This window comes from Notechis scutatus, chromosome 5, assembly GCF_049901735.1.
Source record: "Notechis scutatus isolate UNSWTSFEM ecotype Mainland chromosome 5, rNotScu1.2, whole genome shotgun sequence".
NCBI lineage: Eukaryota > Metazoa > Chordata > Lepidosauria > Squamata > Elapidae > Notechis > Notechis scutatus.
Genome location: NC_142013.1, coordinates 52,094,624 through 52,110,339, shown reverse-complemented (window position 1 = coordinate 52,110,339; position 15,716 = coordinate 52,094,624). Strand labels below are relative to the sequence as shown.

Here is a 15,716-nt window from a genome sequence, read left to right as displayed (position 1 = left end):
ATATAATTATGTTAACAGTTGTTTAAATAATCCTTCCATTACTACTATATATAGCAAAATAAAACAAATACCTTGTTGATTTCCTTATAGGACCTGATATAAGCTTCACATAGGATTTAGGAAACCATCCTTTTTGTCCTTGAACCTCTCCAAACCACCACATATCTTGCTGTTCTAACACAGTGATGATATCATTCTTGTTAAAATTTAAATGGTTGTCTTTTTTGGCTCGCCAAGGATATAATGCTTGTGCTTGAAGTCCTTCTACTTTTTCACCCTAGTTAGATATTGAAGTTAGGTTGAGTTTATTTGATATACTATAATAATCAATAAAATATAAAATGGGCATGAGAAGGCACAACATTCATAGATTATTGTGAAGTTATCATGGTATTGTGAAATTTCCAATGTATTTGTTTAGCATTACTGTGCATTCTTCAGTTTGGACAGTATGGACCCAGGAATTCCTAAATTGTTCTTTTCCTGCCTATTCACGTAAAGTGAAACTATTAGTTCTATTATTTATCTAATCCACTGTTCATTTCATAAAGCAAGAGCACAAGTACGATACAAAGTACCCAATAAAATTTATGTCCATATGGTATTTAGCTTACTCACAAATATCAACTCACCTGACCCAAAACAGGAGAAGGAGAGGATCCAGTAACAGTTGCAGGAGTAAAGGCAGATCTTTGCCTTAACTGTCCTGTGCTTGGAACTGTAAGGGAAGGCTGAACTGCCCAAGCATCCCAGTTATCTGTTTCTTGCTTATCACTAGTAGTTGTTGGCCAACTGCATAAAGGGAGATTACCATAGTTAAAAAGCATGTTTTCTCCTCTCTCTAATCATGAGAATAGTGGATCATGGCTGCATCTTTTTTGTTATTACTTCTCAAGACATAAAATATTCAGAAGAGATATACACCATGAGACCTTAGAAGCCCTGGAGGCCTTATGCCACCTTGGATTGTACAAAAGAGTGACAAAGAGGGAAAGGAATAATAGCTGCTTGGAATTTCTGAAGGCAATTATGACCATGGATTTCTTTACATAGCTTAAATTTTTTTAAAGTCTTCAAATACTTTTCTTTTTGGGATATTTTCTCAAGTTTGTAATTTAAAAACAGAAATTTTAACTGCTTTCTAAGAGCAGAAAATAAAATTGGTTTGGAAAAAAAAATTTTTTAAACTGGGCTGACCAATTTTCAAACTACTAATATGCCAGAAATTAAGAACAGATGTGCTTCAATATGTAAGTTAAAACCTATGAAATTAATTGTGAAAGTGGTATAATTTATCTTGGTTATTCACTTATACAATTACCAAAAGGAAAAAATGAAATTCCAATGATATCATACGTTGAACTGAAGTCTGCCCAGTTGTTGCTAGTAGGGCTTGAATCTGTAGGAACAGGTGGGGCCATAGGTATTGAAGGGGTTTCACGTAATGAAATTTTAGGTACAGATGTCACATCAGTTAGCTGCTTTATGGAACTTGGAATTTCATTTTCAGACATCTTTTCTGCATAGTTTGCAGGAAACCATCCTGTTTTTCCCTTCAGTTCACCTCCAAGCCATCCCGGTTCTCCAGTTTGGCTTTCATCCACCTGTCCAAATATAATAAGTTAATTCAAAGCATAAAACTACAATGATTTCCACAAATAGTATTTTTACCAAATGCAGAATATTTAAGAATTTTAGAGCAATAGAATTATAATTAATAAAATGTAAGTAAATCTGTAGTGATTGAAACAAAAAGCTTTGACAAAGCCTCATTGACAGTAACAGTGAAAATAGATGCTATCCAAGAAACCCACCAGAGACCAATTCCAATTATACTAATTTAGGACAAAATAATCTAAATATAAGAGACCCAATATATATAACTGGAGGCAAATAACAGTAAAATATAAAAAATAAACTTATATTAAATCTGTATTAATATTTATAGCCTAATTATTTTTCTACTTATGTAATTATGCTTCAACAATTACGTTTATTTATTTTATATATTAACATACATTGTCATGATCTGAAGGAAACAATATCAGGTAATAGTGTTGGGCTGTTGGGCTGAGCTCTGAGCTTGGCAATTTGGTTGCAAACGTTTTGTCACCATTCAAGGAGACATCGTCAGTGCACTTTGAATTATGCTCATCTGTCAGAGCACTGGTCTTTAAATGTGATACAAATTAGTATGAATATTGTTTGCTTGGCTACTTCTGAATCATGGTCCGACTTTGGACTGTTTGATTGGCTGGCTGTTGTTACTGAGGCATGGTCTTTGGTTTTAAGTACCGTGTGTGTGATACAAATTAGTGTTGTTTATTCGGCTACTCCTACGTCATGGTCTGGTTTTGGTCTGTTTGAATGGCTGGTTGCTGTTATTGACATGTGGCCTGATTTCTTGTGAGCTGAGGGGTTGTGATTGTTGCGTAGTGTGGTGCCTGTTTTTTTCATTTTAAATGCTATCTTCAGGATCTCAGTTGACACAGTTCTTTTGTTCTCAGTGATTGGTAGACTTGATTGATGTCAATATGTCTGTTTATTGATTTATTGATGGAAAAATCAGGCTTTGAGGAATTCTCCTTCTCTCCTTGATTTCACCTGTGGTCCTGGTTAGATCAAAGTTGTGTCCTTCTGAATCTTTATGGATGGACATGAGGGATAGTAGGTCATGTCTTTTGATAGCCAGGAAATGTTTGCAGTCTGGTGGATAGTTTTCTCCCTGTTTGGTCAACATAGTTCTTTTCACAGTCGCTGCACTGGATTCGATATATGACACCTGACTTTGGTTTGTTTCTGTCTGCCCTTTTCGTTTTGACAGGGTCTGTCTGATAGCTGAGGTTGGTTTGTGGGCTACCGCAAGATCATTTTGACATAGTAATCTTGCTGTCATTTCTGAAACATTCTCTACATAGGAAATTGTGATTCGTCTGGTCATTGTTGTTTCTTATTGTGGTTGTATTGCTTTGAGTGTTTGTATTATTTGTATGTAGATATCTTCAGATGAAGTTTCGTGGGTATCTGTTTCGTAAGTATCCCTCATGTCCATCCACAAACATGGTGACGAAACATTTGCAACCAAATTGCCCAACAACCCAACTACTAACAGCTCAGCCCAACAGCCCAACTACCAACCCAAGCTACTTATATTCAAATACATTTCAACCAGGTAATAGTGTATATTTCATTATTTATTAGATGTATACATTGTATTAAAATTTATCATAAAATATGTTTATTATAGTAAGATAAAAATGCAAAAAATTATAAAAAGGTGTTAAGAGAAGCATTCCAGAGGTATACATATAAATGAATGAGCTGAGAGGGATTGTATAATGTTATATAGGTAGTTCCTCATTTAGCAACTGCTTTTAGTAACCATTCACAGTTATGACAATAACAAAAAAGTTTGCGACCAATCGTTGCATTTACAATCTTCACAGGTATGTAAAGCCAGGCTATCAAACATCAAAAGTATCTATCAGGCTATCCCATCTCTTTTACTTGGATGATCTGAAACTGTATGGAAAAATACCATCTGAAACATAATTCTTGGTTAATACAGTCCATATATACAACAAAGATATTACAATGGAGTTTGGACTGTGCCACGCTCATTATCAAATGGGGATAAATAGTAAAAACTGAAGGAATCAAGATGTCCTATAGAAATAATATCAAGGTTCTGGATGAAGACAATCAGTACAAATACCTGGGCATCCTTCAAACTGACATCAAGCATATTGAAGTCAAGAAAAAGTAGTGAATATATTAAGAGAGTGAATTAGTTCTTAAAGTCAAAACTCAGCGGAGGAAATACTATCAGGGCAATTGACATCTTGATGATTCCAGTTATTAGATACACAGTTCGAATAGTAGACTGGACTCGAGTGGAACTAAAAGCCCTGGATAGGAAGATCAGAAAAATAATGATAATGAATCATGCCTTCCATTTTTGCAATGATACTGACTTTACTTGCCAAGGAAAACTTGCCAAGGAAAATAGGTGGGCGTGAAATATTGTAAATGCATCAGATGGTTTAGAGAGAGAAAAAGGCCACTAGAGGAATATCTGAAGGACAATGAAGAAAATGCACTGGGGAGGCCTATTGAGAGACCAAACTGGCCTATAAGAAAGACCAAATGAAGAACAATAAAGAGATATGGGAAGACAAGTATTACATGGCCAGTACTGAACATTAAAAAATAGCAGGCAAAGCAGATAAAACCAAGGCCTGGTAGCATGTAAGACCAGGAAAGTTTAAGAAAGAGACAGAGGGGCTTCATAAGACCAAGCTTTAAGAACAAATATATTCACAGCTAGAATTGAGAAGACAGCCAGAGAAGTCGAAGGCCACATCTGCAAAGAAGCTGAAGAAGCAGTGGATCACCTAGTGAACTATTGAAACAAGACTGCATAGACTACTGTGGCAATGGCATGACAAAGTAACAAAAATGGTGGATTGGAAAATCTGCAAGAAATAAATTTTTCCTGCAATCATATAAATAAAATTGAGACAGTACTAGACGATGAAGAGACTAAAGTGCTCTGGGATTTTAGAATTCGACATACACCTGCCACATAACACCCCGGACGTAACAACTGTTGATAACAAAAACAAAAAAGTCTAGATAGTGCATGTGGCAGTATCTGAAGACAGCAGAATAGAAGAGAAAGAACTGGAAAAGATAACAAAATACAAAAATTTGCAAATACAGTATCTCACAGAAGTGAGTACACCCCCTCACATTTTGTAAATACTTAAGAATATCTTTTCATGTGACAATACTGAAGAAATGACACTTGGCTGTAAAGTAGTGAGTGTACAGCTTGTGTAACAGGGTAAACATGTTGTCCCCTCAAAATAACACAACACACAGCCATTAATGTTAAAACCCCTGGCAACAAAAGTATAGACTAGACTAGAATATAGAATAGAACAGAACAGAACAGAATACCTTTATTGTAATTCATTTTTTTCAGATCCTCAGAGAGTTCATTGCCATGACATGCCATGTTGAACTTCCAGAGACCAGTATGAGAGTGAGAGCAATAACAGCAAATTTAACACACCTGCTCCCCCTTCACACTTGAGACCTTGTAACATTAACAAGTCACATGACACCAGGGAGGGAAAACTGCTACTTGGGCCCCATTTGGACATTATCACTTAGGGATGTACTCACTTTTGTTGCCAGGGCTTTAGACATTAATGGCTGTGTGTTGCATTATTTTGAGTGAAAAATATAAACACAACTTTAACCATAAATATACTTGATGAAATCAAAGTTAAGATCTAGCTAGCAGCATACTTAAACATCAAATTAAAGTTCATTCAATATTTTAAACTTTATGACACAAAAAATCATTCTCTAGTACTCCAAAATAAGTATACAGTATTTACATTATATACGTCAAATAATTAAAATCCTGTCTATGAAAAAAGGTTTACATTCATGCCAAACAATGACCTTCCACTGATATTTCCCTCCTTTTATCCCTGTTTATACAGGAATTGTAAAAACTTTCTAGACTTCAGAAAGGTTAAATAGCTACATCTATAGAAAAAATTAGAAAGCAAGTTTAAAAATATTTTAAAAGCCAAGTTTTCTAGATGTTTAGAACTCCATAGTTTAAGAAGTACCAGACAGCAATTCCTTAAAATAAGTACGTCTTTTTCCAGTTGCAGACAGTCCTGGCCCCCTCCAAAGTATCTTTTTGCCTTCAAATCCAAAATACGGCAGTCTTATTCATCATCATGTTTTTACTATTTGCCTTTTTATAGCCTTATAGTCTCTATAACATCCCCAAATATTACAGAGCCCCATTATTTTCACAATATGTCCCCTCTATCAAGATGTGAAAAGCAGTTGTGATTTTGAGGTAATACTGCACTCTTCTCTTACCATGATAATGTCTCCTGGCTGGACAGTGATTTCATCATGGCTTCGGGATTCAAAAGGATACAGAGCTCGATAATAAACTATTTTTACATCTTCCTGAGCAGAAATAGTTAGTGGAGCCTTTTCTAGATCCACAAAAACAGATATGTTGTTTTTGAATCATATCACAAGAGACAAATTTAATTTGCATGCAACAACAACATTTGTATTCACATTCTCAATATAATCTAAAATTTTGCTATAGCAGAAGCAGAATTCAAGCATTCATTTAAACACAATTTACTATATGAGGATAAACTGCAGATTGCAAAATACATTCACAACTTTCTAAATTAGTGTTTTTTTTTCTTGATGTTACTTTTACTTTATTTAATCACTATACTGTACATAAATTTGTTAACTATGTTTTTGAATGGTGTTTTCATTATATGTATTTACTATTTTAATAAAAAACAAAAACTAATCACAACCATACTATAAAATTCAGATGCTACTACGTGAAAAAAAAGAGATGTGCTTGTACTAAGTAAGGGTGTTCACTGAAATGTCTAATTAGGAGGACAGGTCTTCTATTAATCAATAAATTGAACAATGTGCCATTTACATCATTTGCCCAATGATGTCATCATTCAAATGGTGCATATAACAAGTGACTACATTACTATTCAAATGAAATAAAACAGAGTAAAGCTGTTCCATAGCATGTGAAGCCTCTTCTGTGTAGCTGAATTTTCACTGTATATAATTGGTGTACACGAGCATGAAAGTGTGACATCAAAATTATATTTAAAAATAATCAAACCAACTTCATCTAAATAGAAATTTGGGGAAAGGAAAAGAAGAAGCAAAAGTGAATTTTTTAATTTTTATTTTGGCTGTATCTCCTTTTGAGTGTGCTGTTCTTATTTGAGTATTGCATTCAACCTAAGTTGGTTAAAAGATGGTATTAGCATTGAACTATATTTGGGTGGGTGGGTGAACTATTTTTCATTGAACCCCCAAAAGAAGCTTCCTTTATAGGAAGACAAGCATGCATACAAATAGTTTAAATTATGGGAAAAATTAGGATATCAATAGAAGTTTTAAATTGTATTTCTGAAATAGTAAATTTGAATGTATTTTAATATAGTTCTAGGTTTAGTTTAGAGATTTATAAATAAACACTGAAGCTCTATTGTGCATTGGAAAAAAACAAGGTAATTTGTAATGCTTCCAGTTTAATCTGCTTCTAATTTGCTTCCAGTTTAATCTGCTTGCTTCATAGTAATAATTTATTGAAAACAAAATATTTATTATTCATTGCCTCAATACTGGTTCCAAAATGCATCTCAAAATGATTTACACTGAAAATTAAAAATGCAATCATAAAAATAAATATAAAAATATATTCAATTACTGGTTGGAAAATGACAACTATCCAATTTTCAGTCAACAGAGTATACCACAGTATATGAAGAGAAGAACATAAGATTTTATGAGCATTTAATTTGAGTATTCCATTATTTTGTACCTGCAGTTGACCAGGGAGCTTGGATAGTTGGTTTTATTGAATCTTTATGGTGATGAAAAAATTTATTCATTTTTTCTTGTACTTCCTGTTTGTTTTTCTCATCGTTTTCTTTCTTTTTGTTTAATTCTTCCCATTTTTGTTTTTCTTCCTCTTGATTTTTTCTTGACCTTGAATGTTCTTCTTCCTGTTGTATTCTGTCAAGCCACGGTCTTTCTCGGTCTTGGGTTTTTCTAATTAGTGCAAACATATAAATGATATTTAGAAATATACTAAACAAACCATGTCATTGCAGAAATATTTCCTTGCCAGATGCCTCAATGCTTTCAACAATGGCAGAACTTCTAATATATTGCCTTCACTGGAAAAGTTCTTAAAAATTCAGAGAGATATTCAGAGATGTTGGTAGGAGTGGTCTTGGTGGTTCTTTGGCTGGGCTGTTTACTGTTAGCTTGTTTGGCAGTTCTTTGATTGGGGCATTGTTCATTTCTTGATTGATGGTCCCAGCAATACTGACAGGGCAAGCCACTAGAATATTAGTTGAGAGCAAACCCCATTCCTTACTAGCACTGATGTTATTATCTAGTTTGGGTAATCAAGCATCTACAAGAAAACAATCAAGCTCAGAAAGCACCAAGAACCCTCCCCCCCAACATACACACACACACAGAGTTATTGTTACCTTGAATCTAATATAGCAAACAGATAATCAGCTATCTAAAATTCAAGTAAAGTTAAATTCATCTTCATCGAATATAATTATGCACACACACACACACACACACACTGATGTACAACAGTAAAAAAAAATTGAATGTGTGATAGCTGGAGCCCGGGTGAGAAACTGCTTTTGATCATTTGTATGGTATTATCTGGTTCCTTAGAGAAGCCACACTTTAGCCATGCACCTTCCAGGAAAATTCAAATTTAAATTAAGGAAGCACTGCTAGTTTGTTAAATATATGTCTCTATCAATACTTTTCTGGAAAATACTAAAATTTGACACAATTTATTTCAAAGAAACAAAAAAGGAGAATTATACATCCATGCCGAAAACCAAGCTTCTTCTAAACATGAACAAATTAGTCCTTCCAGAGTATAAATAACAGATTGTTCAAGATTTTGATTAGCTTCTTTCATGAATCAATGTGTTTTCCAAATTCAAGCTTACCTCTGGTTTTCTTTCTGTTTTTCCAGGTCTATTTTCCTGTCCCGCTCTTTCTGTTTTAGTCTGTCAGCTTCTATATTCTTTTGCTTCTGTAGCTGCTGCTTGTTATGTATTTCCCTCAGATCCTGCAATAATGAAATGGTGGGTTACTATATAGTGCACAGGACATTTTAAACAGTTCCTTGGTTCTCAGGATGAAGACCAAAAGCTCATCCAAAATAATCAAATAAACTAATTTTAAATTTTATATAATGACCTTACTTCAAACTCATTGTAGTATGATTTATATCTGATATTATATTTGTTATAGTTATTAAATTGCTTTAGGTTTGATCTTGAGTGTCAAACCTAAAAGTTTACTGCTTTTATTGAACAACCTGAAATGACAAGAATTGTTTATAAAAATCTACATGACTTATCACCTTAAAGTCTAATTTACCAATAAAAGAGAATATATATATAGCAAACAACCAAGCTCAGAAAGCACTAAAGATTCCACAATTCAAATTCAACTTGTTTGCTTTTGTTTCTGAATCTGAAGTGCTTGTACATCCTCAAAATTCTCAAAAGTTCCATCGGCTTCTCTGCAAAATGCTGTTAATTCCCTGCATCTTATTCTTATTGGTCACTTAGGATAATCATTTTCAAACATTAATTCTCTTACCTTTGAGATGGAAATCTAAAAGGTAGCTCTGGATCTGATGTGCTATCAATAACCATCAGAATAATTTTTATAATCTCAAAGTCTGATATTCTAGAACAGGGGAGTCAAACACAAGGCCCGCATGCTGGATCCAGCAAGCGGGTGCTTAGATCTGGCCCATGGGGATGGTCTGGAAATACCAAAGGACCGGCCCACGGTGCCTCTGCCAGCAAAAATGGGGCACGCACGGGGTGCGCCCCTCCCGCAACCACTTTTGGCCTCTAGAGTCGCCCAGGAGGCTGTCCAGTTCCAAAAAAAGGCCTCCAGAGCAGTGGTCACCAACCAGTGGTGGTTCATGAGAAAATTTTGGTGATCTGCAGAGAAATGTCACCCCCAAAAGCAATTAATCCAGGCTGTGTGAGAATACAAGGCTGTGCCGCCCACATGGCCCATGGGAACACAAGACTTGCATTGCTTGCATTGCGAAAAACACGAGGTAGTGAGGAGAATGGGGAAAGGGTGGAGAGGGGAACTTGCCCCACTCACCCCACGTGCCTTGCCTGGCCACCGGGCTGCTTCTTTCCGCTTTTTTCTTCTTCTGCTTTTGGCTGCACACAAGGAAAGAACAAAAGTCTTTCTTTCTCTCCCTGAAATTCTGCCAGAAATGAGTCTTTGGGACCTTGCAAGGCATCCTGCTCCAAGAGGCTGCGCCAGTGCGACAAGTCTCACAAAGACTCATTTCTGGCGGAGTTTGGGGGAGAGAAAGAAAGACGTCTGCTGCTTTCCTTGCATGAAGCCAAAAAACTCTCTCCCCCTGAGAATGGAGCTGGAGACAGTATCATGCGATCCCAAATAAAGAATGTTCGGTCGGTAGGAAACTGGGTGGGGAATTTTCCTGCAGACTTTTTTTTGATATTTTCCCAAGGTCTCTGGTCTGCGGGATTTAAAATTATGAGTTTGGTGGTCCCTGAGGTGCAAAAGGTTGGTGCCCTCTGCTCCAGAGTCCTTCGGGCAGCCTTCCAGGCCCAAAAAGAAGCCTCCAGAGTGATCCAGGTAGTCTTCCAGGCCCAAAACGGAAGCTCCGATATGATCCAGGAGGCCTTCCAGGCCCAAAATGGGGCCTCCAAAGTGCTGCAGGAGGTTGTCCTTGACTCAGAAGGTTATAAAACGGAAAAGTAAAATATTTTTCCTTTCAGGTTTGCAGGATTCTGCTACTAAAGCCTATGTCAACAATCTATGGTTCTAGTCTTCCATGGAGTCAGTTTCTTAATCTGGTCTCTCTCTCATAAGGTGATCAAGTAGATCAAGTTAAGTATTAAAAAAACAAAATCACAGAAATACATGCCTCCTTATTTTTGTAAGTTTATAAAACCATGTCCGCGGAGGTGCAGTCCCATGTCAAGCCCACCATGGCCACGCCCCACCTGGCCCTCCAAGATCAAACCCAATCCTTATATGGCCCTCAATAAAATTGAGTTGGACACCACTGTTCTAGAATGATCACTAATTTATGTTCATATAGGATATGGTCTGTCAAGTCTCAACAGTACTGTACTAAAATAATAGTCACAATTCTAGTTTTACCATCTTAACAATGCATAACAAATATGAATTCTTAGAATGTTAAAATCTGTCAAAATATGTTAACAGAATTTGGGTATAAAGTTACAGCAATATTCTAATAACAACCAAGAAAATAGTTTCTCCTTATCTAATCTTGGTTATTTTTTTCTGCCTACCTTGTTCACTTTTTTCTAAAAGAAAAATGTAAACACACTACAAATTTTCTCTTTAGGGAAGCTGCTCAGCCCCTTAATAAATGTTCTTATTATAAAATTAACATTAATACACTGAACATGTCAATCAAAAACACAAATTCCAAAATCTGTAAAATTAAAACAAGCAGAAGTACACATCAAACAGCACCGAAGACAACTTAAGGAAAACAAAATAATTGTAGTAGTATTTCTATTTAAGTGCAATAATAATGTATAATATATTTTCTATACTTAACTCAGATATTCATCATCTGCAGTTATTAATTGGATCGGTCTCAATCTGTTTTTCTTGTTAATAGCAGAGAGCAGGTCACACGATGGGGTCAGCAGGGAACTACAGGAGAGGGGTCAAAGAGCCGCATGTGGCTCTAGAGCCGTGAGTTGCCGACATCCATACTAGACAGACAAGTTACTAAATACTCAGAAAGCTAAATGGGCAGTTATTGAGCAGGTCAGTATTAGCTTTAAAAAAAAAATCACAATTGCCTGGTTTAATTCTCCAGGATTGTCCAGGAATGCAATATTGATAATTGTCATAATGCTTTTAGCATCTTATCTAGTGCATATCTTATCTTCAGAACACCTTAATTTAAAAAAAAATTACAGAGAGGAATGAATATTTTAGAAATACTAAAAAAGCATGATGACAATAACATACTAATATTACATTCCTGGACAATTTTGCTCTGATGGTACATAGTACCTTAAATCCATATCTTTAAAGAATTAAACCAGTCAAATGAGGTTCTGATATTTAAAAAAACACCTATTCTGACCTTATTAATAATTGTGCATTTAGCTTTCTAAGAATTCCTAATTCTTAGAGGTGCATTCAAGTATAAGGTGAATATATTATCTTTTGGGACACTCAGACTTTTATGGGAAGAATTTTCAAGGGCACTGGGAAATGCTAACATTTTGCCAATAATACAATCAGCATCATTTTTTCTGTCCTCTTACATTTTTATCATTATAGCATATTTTACCACCAAAAACATATTCAATCTGAAAACAGGGACCAGGTCTTTTTTTTATTTAATTAAAACCGGATATACATGCTCACATCTATTTTCACAATTTATTCTGCAAATGGTGAAGTTGAAGTTTATTACTTAATTATAATATAACTTAAACCTATTTACCTTTAGTTGGTTGTTGAAAATATCTATCTCCTGAAGTTTTGACCTGGTTTCTTTTTCTACTTCATCTAGCTGGTTACGAAGCTGCTGGCATGCTAACTCCTTTGCTTCTAAAGCTCTTTTGACAGTGAGAAATGAATCTCCTATTTAAAAAATACAGATAATGAATATTTAAAAAAAGACTCTCCAGATTCAGTGATTCTTAAATGGAATGATCTTACAGTATGTATATTTCTGCAGGCAGAGAATCGTTTTTAAATGAACTTACGATGCAAGCTGTTCTGCTGAACTTGTTTTAACTGGTCATTGAGTAACTGTTTTTCTGGAATCAACCTTCCAAGCATTTGCTGAGATTCCTAAAAGAAATAACATGAGAAATGTTGTAACTGTAACCACAAGTACCATATCACAATTGCTTCATCATTCGCCAAAAAACACTTTTCTGAGAAAACAGTTCCTTAAGCCTGCTAAAAAAGAAAAGCCACTGTGTTCTCCAAATATTTTTCCCTATTTTATGTCACAGCTTCCTCTTATAACACAATAGAATAAAGCAAGAGAATAGAAGATGATGTCTAGGATTTCTACACGTTATTGCTATCACTTTGAAGTGACAGAAAAATTCCATAGAAAATCTTGAAAACAAATTGGTTTTACTAATGAAGAATACCATATCAAAGATAACATATTTCCTTTGAAGAAACCTGCTTAAATTACAGCCAATTTTTCACAAATAAAGATTTTGAAGAGTTTTTTTTTCACACCTAAGTCTTCCTTAGACTCGTTTCACTGGAGTTCTTATTAAAACAGAACAGTACTGTGACAGGGAAGAGCACTTGTCATTATCAGTAAGCCAAATATGAGTGCATGCCTTTAGAAACAAAAGGTATTTAGTATTTAGAAATTCCAAATAATTTTGGTGAAAGAGTAATTGTATAGGGTTCAACCAGTGTAATAACTATAATCTTTGCCAATTAACTGAACTATTCTGCTTGAATAGTTGAATATGAAAAATGCATATTCTAATAGTTAATATTTGTGTTATGACAATTTAAAAATATTTCAGTTCTTGATACTTCAACCACTAACAATTATCTGCAAAGGTTACTAAATATAGTCTCTGAAAGATACTTAGGGAAATGCCTGCAGTATAAAGCAGGCAATAATAGAAGAAAAACATCCAAATTAAGAAATGACAGCATTTTAAAGTGAAAATTTGCCTGAAATCCCAGAAGTCACATTTTTTGCTTCAGAAAACCAGGGGACCAACCTCAAGTATCTTGTGGGAATATATTTTTTTTAAGGCACACTTGCTCCTAGGCAGCATAATTTAACAGCTACTGAACTTAACTGAATTTCAGTATCAGAATAGATTCTGTGGGACGTGGGAAGAAAACTACCCCATCGTGTGCACTGGCTTCTGGAGAAAAAAAATGGGAAACAAATTAGTTTATTTCCCTAAGATACTGCTTATTTTCACTGTTGCCACATACGTATTGCCTAACACATATACTAATTAAGCAACTAGTATATTCAACTCTCATAAATTAAGTCCTATTCTTTTATACAAGAATACATAAGATATAATTTTAAACATTTTTTAAAACTATAAACTTACCTGTAACTGCTGCTGTAAATGTGTGATTTCTGCAATCCTCAGCTCTCTAGATTTGTTTGTGCTCTCAATTTCTTGCCTTTGAATAGCCAATCTGCATCTGATATCCTGAAGCTTCCCTTCCAGTTGATGTTTTTTATCATTCTTCAACAGAAAAAGAAAATATTGGTTTATTCAGGTTTTAATTGAAATGCAAAACAAGTTGCAAGTTCTTTTAGTTAGACCTCTAAGTTGAAAAAGATTCCTTTTTCTGATCATAACCTCTTGAGTTCAGTCTACAAAAAGAAAAAATACTTCTTTTAGATGGAGAATAAATAAAATGCAATTACAGAAAGAAAGAAAGAAAGAAAGAAAGAAAGAAAGAAAGAAAGAAAGAAAGAAAGAAAGAAAGAAAGAAAGAAAGAAAGAAAGAAAGAGAAAAAAATTGTAAATTGTAAAAGAAAGGAAATTAACAGTATTTTTTGAAATCTACCTAAATAAAGATATTGATTTAAGAATGGCCTGAGATGCAGATAAAATGTTTATTAGAGGATATTTCATAGAAAATAATACTGAACTTAAAAAGAATCAAGAGAGAATCCACATTACTTTAGATGATATAAAAAGAATTAAATAAACCTGCAAGAAAGATAAATATCTCTCATCAAATTAAACTCTTACAGCAAGAGTTATAGATATTGAAGGTAAAAGAAATGTAAAAGGAACTTATGGAAAGAAAAAACAAATCTTCAGTTTGCAAATAAATCAGGGAAATGGCTAGCATCCAAATTAAGAAAAGAAAAAATGATATTGAAACTTCAAGAGAAAGATACTGTATTCATGGATAATACCAGTGGTGGTATTCAGCCGGTTCGCATCGGATCAGGAGAACCAGTAACGATAATTTGGCATGGGTCGCCGAACCGGTAGTGACTTCTGACTGGTGGTATGTCCTCCTGCTTGCTTTCCTGGGCTTTCTCGCATCTCTTTTCCTCCTTTCCCCATCCTGCATCTTTGGCGCTTGCCCAGGAGGTGGAAAGATCTGGGGCACCAAGTAAGTCACCTAGAGACTATCCTTCCCGTCCCCCCAGCCCTGTTTCTATCTTGCCACCGAGGGCCGGACCCAATGCAAAATGCCCACAGCCTCGGCGCCCCAAGTCTAGATTGCTGGACACTGTCTGGGGGCGTTTGTGCAGCCCTTGTGGTATCTGCTGCCATGCATGAGGTTTTAGCTCACTGAATGTTACCGGCTTTCCTGGCTTCCTGTGCCGGATTGGAATGCCCCGTTTTCTGGGAGTCAGCGGGGCTGCAGACAATGGAAGGCCTCCTCTCGATCAGGAAAGGGAACTAGGCTGTGGGGTCCCGCTGCGGCCGAAGGAAAAAGTGGCACTGGGCTTTTTGTGAAGGGAGGAAACATGAAACATTTCGTCCCCCGGGAGAAGCTACTGGCAGTGGAGTGCTCTGACCGGGAGGGCAAGATCCCGGCTGCCTCCCATAGCAGCACCCGCTGCAGCAGTGCCTCTGCCGCCCTCCCAAGCAGGTGTGTGTGTGTGTGTGTGTGTGAGAGAGAGAGAGAGAGAGAGAGAGAGAGAGAGAGAGAGAGAGAGAGAGAGAGAAAGAAAGAAAGAAAGAAAGAAAGAAAGAAAGAAAGAAAGAAAGAAAGAAAGAAAGAAAGAAAGAAAGAAAGAAAGAAAGAAAGAAACAAACTAAATTTATGGAGCAGCTGAAAAACACATCTTTGTTACAAGATGTAAAAAAAGGAAGAGGATTGGGTTTACCTGTTTGAAATTATATTTTGTGGTTTATTGCTTAGTCTGGCTGAAAGAATGGATGCTATTGAAAAACAAAAGGCTTTTGGAATTAGGATACAATTTCTAATTTGTGTAGCATGAATATTTATGATACAACAAAACTAAGGTTGACGTAGACCATAAAATATTGTTTTGTTAGACATGCCATATTTAGAATATAGATTAGATATAA

The 15,716-nt window shown here is 35.5% G+C and overlaps 1 protein-coding gene across 5 annotated transcripts in view; it reads right to left on the bottom strand.

Moving 5' to 3' along the window:
• The window catches only part of ITSN1 (intersectin 1), a 97,049-nt gene that overhangs the window by 37,932 nt on the left and 43,401 nt on the right, over window positions 1-15,716 (bottom strand). For all 5 annotated transcript variants that reach the window (XM_026664196.2, XM_087966735.1, XM_087966736.1 and 2 more), the window contains exons 14-22: window positions 13,758-13,898; window positions 12,411-12,498; window positions 12,146-12,285; window positions 8,586-8,707; window positions 7,418-7,647; window positions 5,911-6,032; window positions 1,357-1,604; window positions 633-792; window positions 72-277 (exon numbers count right to left, since the gene is read on the bottom strand). In XM_026664196.2, coding sequence (XP_026519981.1) covers window positions 72-277; window positions 633-792; window positions 1,357-1,604; window positions 5,911-6,032; window positions 7,418-7,647; window positions 8,586-8,707; window positions 12,146-12,285; window positions 12,411-12,498; window positions 13,758-13,898 — 1,457 coding nt within the window. The remainder of the gene's footprint in view (window positions 1-71; window positions 278-632; window positions 793-1,356; window positions 1,605-5,910; window positions 6,033-7,417; window positions 7,648-8,585; window positions 8,708-12,145; window positions 12,286-12,410; window positions 12,499-13,757; window positions 13,899-15,716) is intronic.